This window comes from Panulirus ornatus, chromosome 4 (genome assembly GCF_036320965.1).
Source record: "Panulirus ornatus isolate Po-2019 chromosome 4, ASM3632096v1, whole genome shotgun sequence".
Lineage (NCBI taxonomy): Eukaryota > Metazoa > Arthropoda > Malacostraca > Decapoda > Palinuridae > Panulirus > Panulirus ornatus.
In genome coordinates, this window is record NC_092227.1 from 46,520,450 (window position 1) to 46,538,072 (window position 17,623).

Below are 17,623 nucleotides of genomic sequence, written 5' to 3' on the forward strand. Positions count from 1 at the left end.
CGGCCACCAGTGCATTATCATCGGCGAACAACAATTGACTCTTCCCAGCAACGTGAGTCACTTTTGCTTAATATACAACACTGGTGGCTGATTCGAGTGAGCATCTACAAGAGTTGGTGACTTGAGTTTGGAAGTGTGTGTTATAGGAAGTTGAAAGTAACTATGAATGACTTTCACTGGCGTCAGTAGTAACTCGTCTCTCTTGTTTCTCTCTTCAGAATGAACTGTAAAAAGTAAGTCTCAAGATTTTAGCTCTGCGGGAATATGAAGATGACATTAGGATCTTGCAGTCGATGCCCAACATTCTCCCATTGTGTTAGGCAAGTTCAAGCCTGGGAATACCTGATGTTGCTGGCATGTGACACGAGAGCGAGGAATTAGCCATGCCTAAGGGCGAGATTATCATCGTAAACGCTTTCTCTCTCTCTCTCTCTCTCTCTCTCTCTCTCTATATATATATATATATATATATATATATATAACATCAGCATTTGGCATCAAACAAATCATCACCGTCCTTAGTACATTGACACGAGTGCGAACAGCATCGGCATCTTGTGAAAAGCTTCATCACATAGCGGTAGTTGCTCTTGCAGGAGCGCCAATACGAACATCGTCATCATCAAGGAAGACGTCAATACAATAGTGTATTTACTCGAGCAGTAGCCTCAATATCGTCAGTGGCAGGACACTGAACAAAGCGTGACCATCAGTGGAAACAACGTCAAGTGCAACTCGCCTTGTTCACTACGTCATGTTATTATACTCCTTAAGTGTGACAGCCAAATCCCTTAAGCAGAACGACTTATCCCCTTGAGTACGACGATATAAGCCCATTGAGTACGGTGACTTAACTCATGAGTACCATGACTTCGTCTTTGTACTCCGGTGGTGATGTCGTCCCAAGTGATTTACGAGGTTTGGCAGGGTTAGTACTATTCCGGAAACACTGGCCGGGGCATTAACTCGCTCCACCGCGAAAAATATTACCCTTCATGTCAGATGCGTCGCTTTAAAAGATGACCTCCATTATTTCAGACCCCGCTGTGAGCTAGGAAGTCTACCTCGTGTGTGTGGCGCTTGACTTATTTCATTTTCTTTTTCTATTGAACTAAGGAGAACGTGGTTCAGTTGCTTGACAGGATAAACAAATATAGTAATCTCGTCCTTCACTCCTCTTTCGTAACCTCCAGCCCTGCGATGGTCAACAGTTGTTCAGTTTGTAGCGATTTGTCACTGTTTCAGTGGGTTATATATAACATGACTACCTGATCCTGTGCAAAACTAAACATGAATAAATTAACTCTAACCCTACTTAACGTGTGGTAATCTAGTGATGTCATCCGTCATGTAGCGCGATAGTGCCACACAAGGGTTTGATGGCCTTTCTGTTGACTTGAACCCTTAGGGTCAGCTCGAAGGCCATGGATCTCACCATCATCATCAAAGAAATACAACCACTACTAAACCTAATGAACACCTTAATTATATTCACATTTCATACATTGAAAGCCTGAAGATTGTATGAAACTTTGTTTCACATACTGACGTTCTCGATAACAAACTTACTGAAAATGCAATAAATATTCATCTGAAGGCTTGTTCAGACACCTCCAGGGACTGTGTATAATATGGTCTGTTGAAGATTACTTTTTGGAATGATAATCAGCGGCTGTTGCGCGCGTGCGTCAGGCCATGCAGAGTGGATATAGCTCGCGGTCGTCACCTTTCGTAGACCCCACTGTAACTCCACTGGTTACAGTGGTACTGTCAGTGTGTTCGTGGCGTGCTTCTCTCTCTCTCTCTCTCTCTCTCTCTCTCTCTCTCTCTCTCTCTCTCTCTCTCTCTCTCTCTCTCTCTCTCTCTCTCTCTCTCTCTAAGTTCAGTGGATCGTTGATGAATACGAAAATAGAGGTAACTCGGAGTGATGACCCTGCTGCATATGGTTTGGCATTTGCCTAATCGCAGTAGAAAATAGGTTAGTAAATCCTGTCTCCATAATATTCCTAGGAGCCGAAAATACAAGCGTGCCGATAGAAAAACTTTCTCTCGTGTTCTGCTGATTGGAAGACATTGCTGTCTGAGTGCCCAGAGAGCAGAGCCGAGAATGACAACTGCATGGACGAAGTCGTGTTCCTGAGAGACATCGAACTCAAGTGATCATCGAAGACGGGCACTTCTTCCTGGATTGAAACGCACGATTCTTTTTTATTTCCTTCAGCTTAAGAAATGATTAGTTTAACGCTGTGGTTTATTGACAAGATGATTGGCAAAACCAAATCAAGCATTTGAAGATTTGGTACCCAAATTATCATTTTCAAATAAAGGAAAACCAGCTTCTCATTTTCCAAGAAAGGGGGGACAAAACCATTTATCTTATGCTTCTGTTGCGTCCAATCGCTTGAACTGTTATCATTCGGAACTTTGGTGTGATATACCCAGTTGGAGGACGTGAGGAGAGAGGCTTGCTGCTACACTCTCTGCTCCGCTATATCTTCTGAATCCGTGTATCTCTTTCTTTAAAGAGACGAAATTATATCAGTGTCGTCTTGGTATGTTTCGACACTTTCTTGTCGAATCTTGAGTCCGGAATCGAAGCCTAACCAGTCATGGACTCTCGCTGACTCGAGATCCCTCGGGGGAAGGGTGTGTGTGTGTGTGTGTGTGTATGTGTATTTGTGTGTGTCAGTTTGTGACTCCCCCTCTTTCTCTCTCTCTCTTTTTCCCGACAGAAAACGTCCAGTTTCGTCCTTCTTATAACTTGTAGAATATGACGTATTGTAAATAGGGTTTGGCGTATCTGATATCTTCAGAAATATCCGTGCATAACGAAAGTAGCAGCGATCACCACGCAAACTTGGTCTGTCTCCCCCCCTCCCAACCCTCCCTTTCCCTGCGACCAGGTCGTTTACACAAGCACACACACACACACACACACACACACACACACACACAGAATACAAGTTCCGACTTTTAAACAGTTACGACTATCCTCTTGGGAAGGTATGTCCACAGGTTTGGAATATCAGGTTTCATTGAGGATCGCTCTTGAGTATCATCATTATTATATATATTTTTGTTTGTTTTGCAAGGCAATGTAGGCGACGGCCTTCTTACTCCCACACAACCATAACTATTACTTTAATCATCCTCTGGTGTTTTATATTTCGCTTACATACAGAATCATCGAACAATTTTCTCAATTATTTTGTCATGACTTCTGAGTCTGGATAACAATGTCGACTTTGAAAAGAGAAAATCTGAGGCCACAGTGCCAACACCAGGGTCGTGGTTGTGGACGTGAAGACTAAAACTTTAAAAGAACCCAACAGGAACATAATCATTTGTTGAGTTTCGTCAAGCTGAATTGCACGATGGTTGGGACTATGTCCGTAACCACCGTTACCGACACTATCACCTGTGGGGCTGCATCTCGCACTCCCTCGGTGCCCAACGTTGGATTTTCTCCTCATCTGAGTTCGCCCCCTTCCAGTAAGGACTACCCATGGTAGGGAACGACCTACACTGATGGTGAATGAAAGAACGATGTCGCATAGCTTTCAGGGTGAGCGTTTCCGTCCTCTCCCCATTCTCTCTCTCTCTCTCTCTCTCTCTCTCTCTCTCTCTCTCTCTCTCTCTCTCTCTCTCTCTCAGCCTTTGCTCTGCAACTTTCTTCTCATATTGCTTTTAAGGAAGCTGAATATCTTGGTGTTGAGGACCGGGACCACCTGGCTTCGGACCTTGGGTCTGTGAGGTCTGTGTATCTGTTACTCTCTATGATCGTCTCCCTGTACGACCTAAAGATGGACAGACACCCTGTGGCTGCAAGAAATGGTCTGTACACTGAACAGGCTCCCTAGACCTACTCATGGTATTTGCCCCTAAATATTTTCTATGTTGCCTCCCAGATTTACTATACTATTTTTTTCCCCATTTGTTTACCTTGTATGCTATTTATTTCCCCAAATGGTGATTGAATTGGCTTAATTTACTCCCCATGACCCAACCATAGAGTTGTTTTAATATTGAAAGGTCGTTTCTAAGAGATCAAATAGAAAATCTCTCTTAAGTCGTTCTTCAAGTGTCAACTGCGATTTCATATTGGAAGAATATAGATCTTAATCCCAGAGAACGCGTGTCAGCCGACTGAAAGTTTACCCTTTTCAGTCAAAATACAAAAGAGTACCATGAATTACGTTTTTTTCTAAACAAAGTCGTTTTCTATGGAGGATTGAACAGTTGTATGGGGGACCTTAAGGTAAGTCGAATGCTTTCGGTAACTTGAAATAGTATACATATGTAATGTTCCTTTTCATGTGATTTATTTTTTTCTTTGCACACACAATACAGTATCTAAGAATTTTGCTAGGGGTACCATTAGGAACCACTGGGGACTTTATGGATTTATTGTGAAGTTGACGACAGGCAAACACCACACGTACTGTTACATCGACTTGGAATCAGTTATATACCAAACATGCTTCAGGACATGTGCCTAGTGAGAATGTATGGTCTTACTATTAACATTATCACCTGAAGATGTTAAAATATTTAGATTTCATGTAAAAGCAAAATGGTATATAAAAAAAATACCAAAATTTGACTGTTAGAAAAAAAATCTTTAGACTATTTAATTGGCAGATGTGTTCGTATACTTGCACCAGTGTATTTAGTTTTTTCGTGAAAATGTTTCACCTTACCAGTATTTAGTAACGAGAGGTCTTGAACTGAATTTACTTGATACTGATCAGTTCATCACCTCCTTGTACACAACACACACACACACACGAAAGAGCCGCCTGCACTACACTACAGATAGACAAGGGCCGCCCTGTGCCAGTAGTGGCACTCCGAGCACACACACACACACACACACACACACACTTGATCTGTGTAGTTGCCTGTTTGATGACATGTGGTATTAACGATTCATGTGTACACTGGAGCCTATTTTCACTGGCATTAAATATGAGGTACAGTTTCATGTGATCAGCTCCGTTTTCTACCGATGACCATATGTTTTTAAATTTTTTTCTGGTCTATCCAAGTGTGTGTTCCAGAACACTTAACGTGGATTTGATGACCTTGATTGGAGCAACTTGTCTCCAGGAAGTGGACCTTTCTTGGGCCTTAGAGGAGTTGCACTTCATTTGAACACCTAGAAACACCTTTATATCTTATACCTGTAATGGTGTCTCCAGATAGGGACTGGTCTCCTATCATCTTCGTATATATATAACTTTGTTGTTTGGTTCGGTGTCATTTCCATTGCGTTTTAGGTGTAATCTATTTCTCTGCAGTAATCTTGGTTTAGCTTCAAGTAGTATTGGTTCCGTTCTACGTGGGTGAAATGATAGTTTACTATGCATCTGGTAGACCGCAGCTTGGCGCTCAAGGTCATCTCTATCTCTGATACATCTTTCCCCGTTACTACTAATACGGAATCATCCGTATAAAACAATAACCTGTGTATAACGGCTTCATACGTATCACTCAAATAGAAGAGGGTCTAGCACTTGGACTTTTCGGTACACTGGATACAATACATTTTTCACAAGATTCTGTGGCGCCCTTTGCATCCATCATCTTTTTGCGACCAGGCAAAAATTAGCTTCATATAGATTCATCTCGTAACCAGGGAATGTAAGAGAATGAGAATACATTTGTCAAAGGCCTTCTGGAGGTCAAGCATCACCATGCCTGTTGTAGCTGTCTTTATATTTTATCATACATTATTCATTGCCCACGACAAAAGCATTAGATATCCTATTCCTGGACCTTAAAAAAAGCCTTCGACAAATTTCCCCCACGTAAGATTGATGAATAAAGTCTGGGCCTTGGGAATTACTGGATGTATAAGAACTTTGATAGAAACCTGGTCACGTGATCGGAAGCAGAGAGTCTTAATGAATAGGGAATCACCACCGACGTCACCCGTTATCTGTTGGGGTCCCTCAGGAATCCGTACTTGGGCCTATACTTTTTATCATTTATATTAACAATATTGACGGAGGGATGAATAACTTTGTGTCCAAGTTTGCAAATGATGCATAGATCGGCAGTGCCATGTTAACTGAAGAAGATAGGTTCAGTTTATACGAGGATCTAGATAAAATCGCTAGATAGTCTAGAAGATAACAAATGCCATTTAACGTCAGTAGATGTTATCTGTTGCAAGGAGGAAACCTCGGTGGAAAATGGGCCTCAAGATTGGGATCTGTGGAGGGTTCACTGTCTCCAACAGCTTCAGTTTTTTCCCAGCATTGCAATGAAGCTGCCAAGAAAGCGAAGAGGATGTTAGGATTTATTAACGAAAACTTTACGTACAAAAGCAAGGATATGATTGCCACTGTCTGATTAAACCACACACACACACACACACACACACACACACACACACACACACACCACGTAAGTGGTGATATTCTTAAATTGGAAGCATTGCAGCGAAGAGCAGCCAAAGTAACTACCCATATTAGGAAAGATTGTGAGAATTAAACCTGATCTCTCTCAGCGTGAGGCGTCTCCGAGGCAAATTGGTATAATGTTTTGAAATACTTCAAGGATTATGTACATGTGTATATATGTATATGTCTGTGTGTGTGTATATATGTGTACATTGAGATGTGTAGGTATGTATATTGTGCGTGTGTGGACATGTATGTATATACATGTGTATGTGGGCGGGTTGGGCCATTCTTTCGTCTGTTTCCTTGCGCTACCTCGCTAACGCGGGACACAGCGACAAAGCAAAATAAATAAAATAAATATAAATAAATGAAATATATATATATATATATATATATATATATATATATATATATATATATATATATATATATATATATATCCCTGGGGATAGGGGAGAAAGAATACTTCCCACGTATTCCCTGCGTGTCGTAGAAGGCAACTAAAAGGGGAGGGAGGGGGGGCTGGAAATCCTCCCCTCTCGCTTTTTTTTTAATTTTCCAAAAGAAGGAACAGAGAAGGGGGCCAGGTGAGGATATTCCCTCAAAAGTCCAGTCCTATGTTCGTAACGCTAACTCGCTAACGCGGGAAATGGCGAATAGTTTGAAAGATATATATATATATATTGGATTACGTGTTAATTGACAGGCGTGCGAAAGAGAGACTTTTGGATGTTAATGTGCTGAGAGGTGCAACTGGAGGGATGTCTGATCATTATCTTGTGGAGGCTAAGGTGAAGATTAGTATGGGTTTTCAGAAAAGAGGAGTGAATGTTGGGGTGAAGAAGGTGGTGAGAGTAAGTGAGCTTGGGAAGGAGACCTGTGTGGGGAAGTACCAGGAGAGACTGTGTACAGAATGGAAAAAGGTGAGAACAATGGAAGTAAGGGGAGTGGGGGAGGAATGGGATGTATTTAGGGAATCAGTGATGGATTGCGCAAAAGATGCTTGTGGCATGAGAAGAGTGGGAGGTGGGCTGTTTAGAAAGGGTAGTGAGTGGTGGGATGAAGAAGTAAGAGTATTAGTGAAAGAGAAGAGAGAGGCATTTGGACGATTTTTGCAGGGAAAAAATGCAATTGAGTGGGAGAAGTATAAAAGAAAGAGACAGAAGGTCAAGAGAAAGGTGCAAGAGGTGAAAAAAAGGGCAAATGAGAGTTGGGGTGAGAGACTATCAGTAAATTTTAGGGAGAATAAAAAGATGTTCTGGAAGGAGGTAAATAGGGTGCGTAAGACAAGGGAGCAAATGGGAACTTCAGTGAAGGGCGTAAATGGGGAGGTGATAACAAGTAGTGGTGATGTGAGAAGGAGATGGAATGAGTATTTTGAAGGTTTGTTGAATGTGTCTGATGACAGAGTGGCAGATATAGGGTGTTTTGGTCGAGGTGGTGTGCAAAGTGAGAGGGTTAGGGAAAATGATTTGGTAAACAGAGAAGAGGTAGTAAAAGCTTTGCGGAAGATGAAAGCCGGCAAGGCAGCAGGTTTGGATGGTATTGCAGTGGAATTTATTAAAAAAGGGGGTGACTGTATTGTTGACTGGTTGGTAAGGTTATTTAATGTATGTATGACTCATGGTGAGGTGCCTGAGGATTGGCGGAATGCGTGCATAGTGCCATTGTACAAAGGCAAAGGGGATAAGAGTGAGTGCTCAAATTACAGAGGTATAAGTTTGTTGAGTATTCCTGGTAAACTATATGGGAGGGTATTGATTGAGAGGGTGAAGGCATGTACAGAGCATCAGATTGGGGAAGAGCAGTGCGGTTTCAGAAGTGGTAGAGGATGTGTGGATCAGGTGTTTGCTTTGAAGAATGTATGTGAGAAATACTTAGAAAAGCAAATGGATTTGTATGTAGCATTTATGGATCTGGAGAAGGCATATGATAGAGTTGATAGAGATGCTCTGTGGAAGGTATTAAGAATATATGGTGTGGGAGGCAAGTTGTTAGAAGCAGTGAAAAGTTTTTATCGAGGATGTAAGGCATGTGTACGTGTAGGAAGAGAGGAAAGTGATTGGTTCTCAGTGAATGTAGGTTTGCGGCAGGGGTGTGTGATGTCTCCATGGTTGTTTAATTTGTTTATGGATGGGGTTGTTAGGGAGGTAAATGCAAGAGTCCTGGAAAGAGGGGCAAGTATGAAGTCTGTTGGGGATGAGAGAGCTTGGGAAGTGAGTCAGTTGTTGTTCGCTGATGATACAGCGCTGGTGGCTGATTCATGTGAGAAACTGCAGAAGCTGGTGACTGAGTTTGGTAAAGTGTGTGGAAGAAGAAAGTTAAGAGTAAATGTGAATAAGAGCAAGGTTATTAGGTACAGTAGGGTTGAGGGTCAAGTCAATTGGGAGGTGAGTTTGAATGGAGAAAAACTGGAGGAAGTGAAGTGTTTTAGATATCTGGGAGTGGATCTGTCAGCGGATGGAACCATGGAAGCGGAAGTGGATCATAGGGTGGGGGAGGGGGCGAAAATTTTGGGAGCCTTGAAAAATGTGTGGAAGTCGAGAACATTATCTCGGAAAGCAAAAATGGGTATGTTTGAAGGAATAGTGGTTCCAACAATGTTGTATGGTTGCGAGGCGTGGGCTATGGATAGAGTTGTGCGCAGGAGGATGGATGTGCTGGAAATGAGATGTTTGAGGACAATGTGTGGTGTGAGGTGGTTTGATCGAGTAAGTAACGTAAGGGTAAGAGAGATGTGTGGAAATAAAAAGAGCGTGGTTGAGAGAGCAGAAGAGGGTGTTTTGAAATGGTTTGGGCACATGGAGAGAATGAGTGAGGAAAGATTGACCAAGAGGATATATGTGTCGGAGGTGGAGGGAACGAGGAGAAGAGGGAGACCAAATTGGAGGTGGAAAGATGGAGTGAAAAAGATTTTGTGTGATCGGGGCCTGAACATGCAGGAGGGTGAAAGGAGGGCAAGGAATAGAGTGAATTGGAGCGATGTGGTATACAGGGGTTGACGTGCTGTCAGTGGATTGAATCAAGGCATGTGAAGCGTCTGGGGTAAACCATGGAAAGCTGTGTAGGTATGTATATTTGCGTGTGTGGACGTGTGTATGTACGTGTGTATGGGGGTTGGGCCATTTCTTTCGTCTGTTTCCTCGCGCTACCTCGCAAACGCGGGAGACAGCGACAAAGTATAAAAAAAAAAAAAAAAAAAAATATATATATATATATATATATATATATTTTTTTTTTATACTTTGTCGCTGTCTCCCGCGTTTGCGAGGTAGCGCAAGGAAACAGACGAAAGAAATGGCCCAACCCCCCCATACACATGTATATACACACGTCCACACACGCAAATATACATACCTACACAGCTTTCCATGGTTTACCCCAGACGCTTCACATGCCTTGATTCAATCCACTGACAGCACGTCAACCCCGGTATACCACATCGCTCCAATTCACTCTATTCCTTGCCCTCCTTTCACCCTCCTGCATGTTCAGGCCCCGATCACACAAAATCTTTTTCACTCCATCTTTCCACCTCCAATTTGGTCTCCCTCTTCTTCTTGCTCCCTCCACCTCCGACACATATATCCTCTTGGTCAATCTTTCCTCACTCATTCTCTCCATGTGCCCAAACCACTTCAAAACACCCTCTTCTGCTCTCTCAACCACGCTCTTTTTATTTCCACACATCTCTCTTACCCTTACGTTACTCACTCGATCAAATCACCTCACACCACACATTGTCCTCAAACATCTCATTTCCAGCACATCCATCCTCCTGCGCACAACTCTATCCATAGCCCACGCCTCGCAACCATACAACATTGTTGGAACCACTATTCCTTCAAACATACCCATTTTTGCTTTCCGAGATAATGTTCTCGACTTCCACACATTCTTCAAGGCCCCCAGAATTTTCGCCCCCTCCCCCACCCTATGATCCGCTTCCATGGTTCCATCCGCTGCCAGATCCACTCCCAGATATCTAAAACACTTCACTTCCTCCAGTTTTTCTCCATTCAAACTCACCTCCCAATTGACTTGACCCTCAACCCTACTGTACCTAATAACCTTGCTCTTATTCACATTTACTCTTAACTTTCTTCTTCCACACACTTTACCAAACTCAGTCACCAGCTTCTGCAGTTTCTCACATGAATCAGCCACCAGCGCTGTATCATCAGCGAACAACAACTGACTCACTTCCCAAGCTCTCTCATCCCTAACAGACTTCATACTTGCCCCTCTTTCCAAAACTCTTGCATTTACCTCCCTAACAACCCCATCCATAAACAAATTAAACAACCATGGAGACATCACACACCCCTGCCGCAAACCTACATTCACTGAGAACCAATCACTTTCCTCTCTTCCTACACGTACACATGCCTTACATCCTCGATAAAAACTTTTCACTGCTTCTAACAACTTGCCTCCCACACCATATATTCTTAATACCTTCCACAGAGCATCTCTATCAACTCTATCATATGCCTTCTCCAGATCCATAAATGCTACATACAAATCCATTTGCTTTTCTAAGTATTTCTCACACACATTCTTCAAAGCAAACACCTGATCCACACATCCTCTACCACTTCTGAAACCACACTGCTCTTCCCCAATCTGATGCTCTGTACATGCCTTCACCCTCTCAATCAATACCCTCCCATATAATTTACCAGGAATACTCAACAAACTTATACCTCTGTAATTTGAGCACTCACTCTTATCCCCTTTGCCTTTGTACAATGGCACTATGCACGCATTCCGCCAATCCTCAGGCACCTCACCATGAGTCATACATACATTAAATAACCTTACCAACCAGTCAACAATACAGTCACCCCCTTTTTTAATAAATTCCACTGCAATACCATCCAAACCTGCTGCCTTGCCGGCTTTCATCTTCCGCAAAGCTTTCACTACCTCTTCTCTGTTTACCAAATCATTTTCCCTAACCCTCTCACTTTGCACACCACCTCGACCAAAACACCCTATATCTGCCACTCTATCATCAAACACATTCAACAAACCTTCAAAATACTCACTCCATCTCCTTCTCACATCACCACTACTTGTTATCACCTCCCCATTTGCGCCCTTCACTGAAGTTCCCATTTGCTCCCTTGTCTTACGCACTTTATTTACCTCCTTCCAGAACATCTTTTTATTCTCCCTAAAATTTAATGATACTCTCTCACCCCAACTCTCATTTGCCCTTTTTTTCACCTCTTGCACTTTTCTCTTGACCTCCTGTCTCTTTCTTTTATACATCTCCCACTCAACTGCATTTTTTCCCTGCAAAAATTGTCCAAATGCCTCTCTCTTCTCTTTCACTGATACTCTTACTTCTTCATCCCACCACTCACTATATATATATATATATATATATATATATATATATATATATATATATATAATCACGGAACTCGCAGTTGAATATTGAAGATATATATGAAAATGTTAAAATCAACCGAAAATTGTGTGGGAGCAAACGTTCTCCACCGGAGACGTTAGACTTGTGTGTTCGTGCGTTTGTTTATACTGCGCACGCGCGGGTGTTTGGGGATCACGTGACTTTTCATGATTGGTCACACGACTTCCCGGTTACTCGTTAGCCAATCAGAGAATAGTACCCATTTGATTTAGCCAATGATCGCTCGATATGCTGCTTGGGGTGGGGTTGGGAGCTCCAAATTTGAATTAGTTTGAGGAGGGAATGGAATCGTGGTGAATGTGACTTATATTTAAGTTTATAAAACTTTTTTTTTTTTGTTAGAAAATGAGGAAAGATCAGTGGCGTATTAACGCAAACAAGTGCAGTGCCCGAAATGCCATACCCCATGTGCACGCCAACATATACCGTGATTACGTAAGCGCCAATACAGTTGAGTCGATGACCGTTAGATTCCACATCTTCAAGAGAAGGCTGCAGTGCAATTTCTACACCAGTGGCTTTGAACCACCACTCCCGACCCAGAGGCCGGCCAACCACCCATATGACACCGAACCCTGCTATCTTCCATGTATTAAGGTAACCTGTTATGTTTGTTATAGGCTAATTAGGACTTGTTGCACTCATTCGTTAGAGTAGGTTCATTTAAGTGGGATCTGTCCCCAAAGATTTCAGTTTGGCGATATATGTTTCCGATCCGTAATGTAAATCTGACGATTTTGCCTCTCGTTTGCCTCATTCTAACTCTGTACCCTGCATTGCCATGTTAACGCTCAAGTTTGTTAAGGGGGAAGAGGAGATATTTCAGAAAGGCGTGATTTACGAGAGAAATGAGGGTAAAAATCGTTCGAATCAAAAGCCATCGGTAGAATGTATCGCACACCAAAAAAGAAAAAAAAATCGAGCGGAAAGTGTATTACCCAAAAAAAAAAAAAAATATTTGGGTAATGTCCTCTAAAAGTTTGATTGCAGGATAATGTTGCCAAAAAGTTTGATAGTGGGATAATGTCGCCAAAACGTTTGATAATATCGCCAGATATTGAAGCCTACCATGAAGAACGTTTTCTGTAAGCTCGATCGTTTTCGTTGATGGAGACAGCTCCAGGTACGAGGGACTTTAGGAAATGGAAATGTCATGTAAAACGCAGGAATGTTTGTCTTGTAGATCTACAGCAGCCGTTTCATCATTTGATACAGACTTATATGACATCTTAATCTATGTTAATCTAAGTAATTGGTAGATATTGTAAGGTGGCATTCGTACTTAAGCAAAAAATTTAGTTTATTTGCAGTGGTCTCTGTTTTTAGTATAAGTATCCTTAAAAAAGATGAAGTCTTGACAAGCATGGGTATAGCATAGGCATAAAGAAAAGTTGCAGAGTAGGCGGAGTTTGTCATTAAAATTACCATCGTACTTGAATATTCGTACATATCATCGTACTTTATGTAGTATCGTACTGTCTTGATCAAGTGTCGCACTTATGGAATGCAGCATAACACGTATACCGAAATCGGATGACTGTAGTTTCTACGAGGGAAAGGGGGATAAAGATACATTTCATGGATTTTCGAGTGTATTTGTAGACTTGCATCGTCACAAATGCTATTTTTATACAATGTATTTATCCTAGGAAAAGATTAATTAACTTTCGGTTACGACGCTGACTTGATATTTCTTGTACTTAGGTTACGTTTCTGCAACGCAAATTGAATTTTCTGGAGGTTCCAACTTTGGTGGGGTTTTTTTTCTCTCGTTAAACTTACGTAAATTTTATATTTCTTATTCGTTTTGGATAACGTTACTTAGTGTTCATAGTCTATGTTACAGTTATCTCCAATGTTTACTCATAATTTATAGTTACCTATTATGTCTTATTCAGTTTTTGAGAAATTGTGTAGAAACTGGAAGATGGCCAAGATCAAGTCTCTGTCTCAGGAATGGCCATAAGAGTAAGATGTGATACAAAGCTGTTGGTAAATATATAATGTAATCTGTACACATATGTCATTTCAAACCCTTATGATATATAATTGAGGCCAGTGAATTTGCCCGTGATGTTAAGTAAAGTATTAGAAGTCTATGTATCAAGATAGATGGTGTTAATGTTGCGAGAGAGCCATGTTTATTTTGCCATTATAAATAGATTTTTATCTGTGTTTGGTATTTGACCAACTTGAGAAGAAGGGAATAGAAGATATTTCTTTACGGCCGTCACCTATCAGATGTTAGCCAGATTATGAGAGAATCTGTGTCTAGCCCAAATCTCTGTTAACAGAAGCTGTTATTTCAGAGTCATCTATTTTAATGGGCCTATGGGTTGATTATACACCCTTTAATGTGTAAGGGGTGGAGGCAGGATGTAACATGGGGGCCCGTCCGGGATCTTGAACTGTGAAAACTGCTGTCCGTCAGCTTGAACTGTGAAGCCTGCTGTCTGGGATTGTGACTGTGAAACTTGCCGTCAGTGAGCTGAATATGTGGAAGCCTGCTGCAGGAAATTATGAAACTGTAATTCAAGATGTCCGAAATGTTGTCTGTTAGTACTCTACTCTGCTCTCTTGATATATATATTGAGATTTTTCTTAACAAGTAAGTGTTCATACTTGTAAGTATAGTGTGTTTAAACATGGCAGATAACGTTAAGAAGTTTATTGAAACCCAGGATATACATTTTCTGTACCAGTTTAATAAAGATGAACTGAACCAGGTGGCAGTTAATTATGGAATTACTCTACTGACACATGTCAGAGGTGTCATGCAGAGTTAATTGATTAGTTGGTGTCCTTATCAGTATTGAAGGAACCTTAAGGTGTTGGTAATAGTGAAAAAGTTGCAGTGGAGAGATTAAGATGAGAATTTGAGCTTAAGAAAATACGAAGAAGTGGAAAAAGAGAGAATCCAGACTTATAAAGAAATAAAACTTTGACAATTAGAAATCGAGGGTACAAGGAGGAAATTTTAAGAATAAGATAATAGAGTGTCAGTTACATGAATTTATTAAAGAAGCTGAGGACTTCTTTATTCAGTTTGAAAAACTTGCCACTTAAAGAACAGGGTGAAATTGGGCTATGTTGATGCACAGTAAATTTAAGGGTAAGGCTAGAGAGGCGTATGCATATCTTAGTTTAATGGAATCAGTAGATGATAATGCTGTTAAGTAAGCAGTATTAAAAGCTGTGGAATTTGACGCAGAAGCATACAAGAGAAGGTTTAGGGACGTCAAGAAAATTAGCGGACAAACTCACTGGGAGATGGCTGGAGGATGTAGAATGACATTTGATAGGTGGTGTAAGTCAGAAACAGTAGAAACAATTGAAGAACAGAGGCAACTAATCCTGTTAGAACAGTTCAAAAGTGGCTAACAACCTGAAATGTATTATGAAATATGCAAGAGTGAGAAATGTGACAGGAGAGGAGAAGCCAGGATGGCTGACCAGTTAGAATTAGCTAACAAATATTGTAAGAAAGAAATGATATGTAAACAAAGTATGAGAAGACAGAGTAATAGAAAGAATTATGATAAACCTTGCAGATATCCACACTATTCAAATGTTCAACAGCCTAGTCAACATTATTATATGGAAGGTTCAAATAACTGAGTCAAAGAACAATGGGGGAAATAGAATCCAAAGACATACACAATACAGGTATTCAAGACCTCAGTTTAGTCATAACCCATATGTTAGAAGATGGGAGAGACCGCCAATTAAATGTTTTGGATGTGGAGAATTTGGTCATGGTAAATATCAGTGTCAAAAATCATCAAAGACTATAGGATTAAATGTTGCTTGGGAACAGAAACATGATATTAGTGAGGTAAGAAGTAATGAGTATAATGTGGGTAAACTAAAGTGTGTAATTTATGAGCCATATATTACTTAAGGAAAAGTTGGGATTAATGGTAGTCCTGAAAAGAAAATTTTGATATTGAGGGATACTGGGGCTAGTCAGTTTAATTCTGAAAGATATCTTGAAGAGTGGACAAAGGAGTCTTACTCTGGGGAAAAAATAGATGTTAAAAGGTTATGGTTGGGCAAGCCTATCCCATTGCATTATATAAATCTCGAGAGTAGATTTGTGAGTGGCCGTGTAAAGGTTGGGATGTGTGAGGAATTTCCTGTGCCTTGAGTACACATGGTGTTGGGGGATGATTTGAGCTGTAATCCATTTGATGTAGATACTATTGTAAAGGTGAACCAAATGACAAAACTGTAGAGAATCAGACTGATAGTAATGTACATATGAGCAGTAATCCATTTGATGTAGATGCTATTGTAAAGGTGAACCACATGACAGATAAAACTGTAGAGAATCAGATTGATAGTAATGTACAGTGTAGTGAAATTGTTCATCCAGCTTGTGTTGTGACTAGGTCACTGTTAAAGAGAGAAGTCGATTATGATTTAGGTGAATTATTTAATGAAGAGTATGTAAATAGTGATGATTCAGAAGAAATTGGAGATGAGAAGAGCACTGTGAAATTAAAGATTGATGTATTTCCAGATTTTGTTGTAGACAAGAGTTGACAGAGTTATAGAAGGGTGATGAGAGTTTGAAAGAATGATGGAGTGAAGCTGCTAGAAATGGGAAGGAGAGGGATGTGTCTTTTGGATTTTATGTACAAATTGGTGTATTAATGAGAAAATGGAGACCTGCTTATGTTCCGGCACCTGATCACTGGGAGATCAAAAAGCAAATTGTAGTTCCAGAGACTTGTAGGGTACATGTAATTGCTCTGCCTCATAGTTCTTGTTTGTCTGGACATCTGGGAGTTAGGAAGACAAATGATAGAATATTTACTCATTTTTATTGGCCAAATATGAAGAAAGATGTGTCCCAGTATTGTAAGATGTGTGAATTATGTCAGAGAGTAGGTAAACCCAAGCAGCCTATACAGCCAGCACCATTACAGCCAATTCCTGCTTAACGTAAACCTTTTAGCAAAATTATGATTGATTGTGTAGGTCTTCCTAAAACACAAAGGAAATCAGTATATATTAACAAAAATGTGTGCATCTATCAGCTTTCCAGAAGCGGTACCATTACGTAGCATCCATTTTGATATTGTTGTAAGAGAGTTGGTGAAATATTTCTCCTAGATGGGTATGCCTGAAATCATGCTGTCAAACCAGGGAAGTAATTTCACTTCAGGAATTTTTAAGAAAATAATATAGGGTTATATATATAACAAGGTGTCAAGTGCTTATCAACCACAGAGCCAAGGAGTTGTGGAGAGATTCCATCAGACATTGAAAAATACTTTGAGAATGTATTTAGGAATTGTCTAGACTAGGATGAGGGTCTGCGTTTAGCAAGTGTTTGCCTTTAGAGATTCAGTACACTAGGTCTACAGGTTTTAGTCCCTTTGAGTTAGTGTATGGACATGAAATAAGAGGTCTAATGAGTATGTTGAAAGAGAAATGGTTAGGGAAGAGTGATTCTCTTGGATTATTGAAGTATGTATCAGATTTTAAAAGCAGATTTTGTAGGGCTAGAGAGCTTGCTGCAGAAAATGAGAAAATGGAGGCCTGCTTATTGTGCAGCATCTGATCACTGGGAGGTCAAAAATCAAATTGTAGTTCCAAAGAATTATAGGGTACATGTAATTGCTCTGCCTCATAGTTCTTGTTTTTTTGGACATGGGAGTTATTAAGACAAATAATTGAATATTTACTCATTTTTATTGGCCATTTATGAAGAAAGGTGTTTCCCAGTATTGTAAGACGTGTGAATTATGTCAGAGAGTAGCTAGAC

At 40.7% G+C, this 17,623-nt stretch overlaps 1 protein-coding gene across 1 annotated transcript in view; it reads left to right on the forward strand.

Moving 5' to 3' along the window:
- Positions 1 to 15,093, forward strand: part of LOC139764783 (uncharacterized) — a 74,219-nt gene extending 59,126 nt beyond the window's left edge. Inside the window, exon 4 of the mRNA XM_071691667.1 lies at positions 14,160 to 15,093. Coding sequence (XP_071547768.1) covers positions 14,160 to 14,174 — 15 coding nt within the window. The 3' untranslated portion in view covers positions 14,175 to 15,093. The remainder of the gene's footprint in view (positions 1 to 14,159) is intronic.
- The last annotated feature ends 2,530 nt before the right edge of the window (positions 15,094 to 17,623 follow it).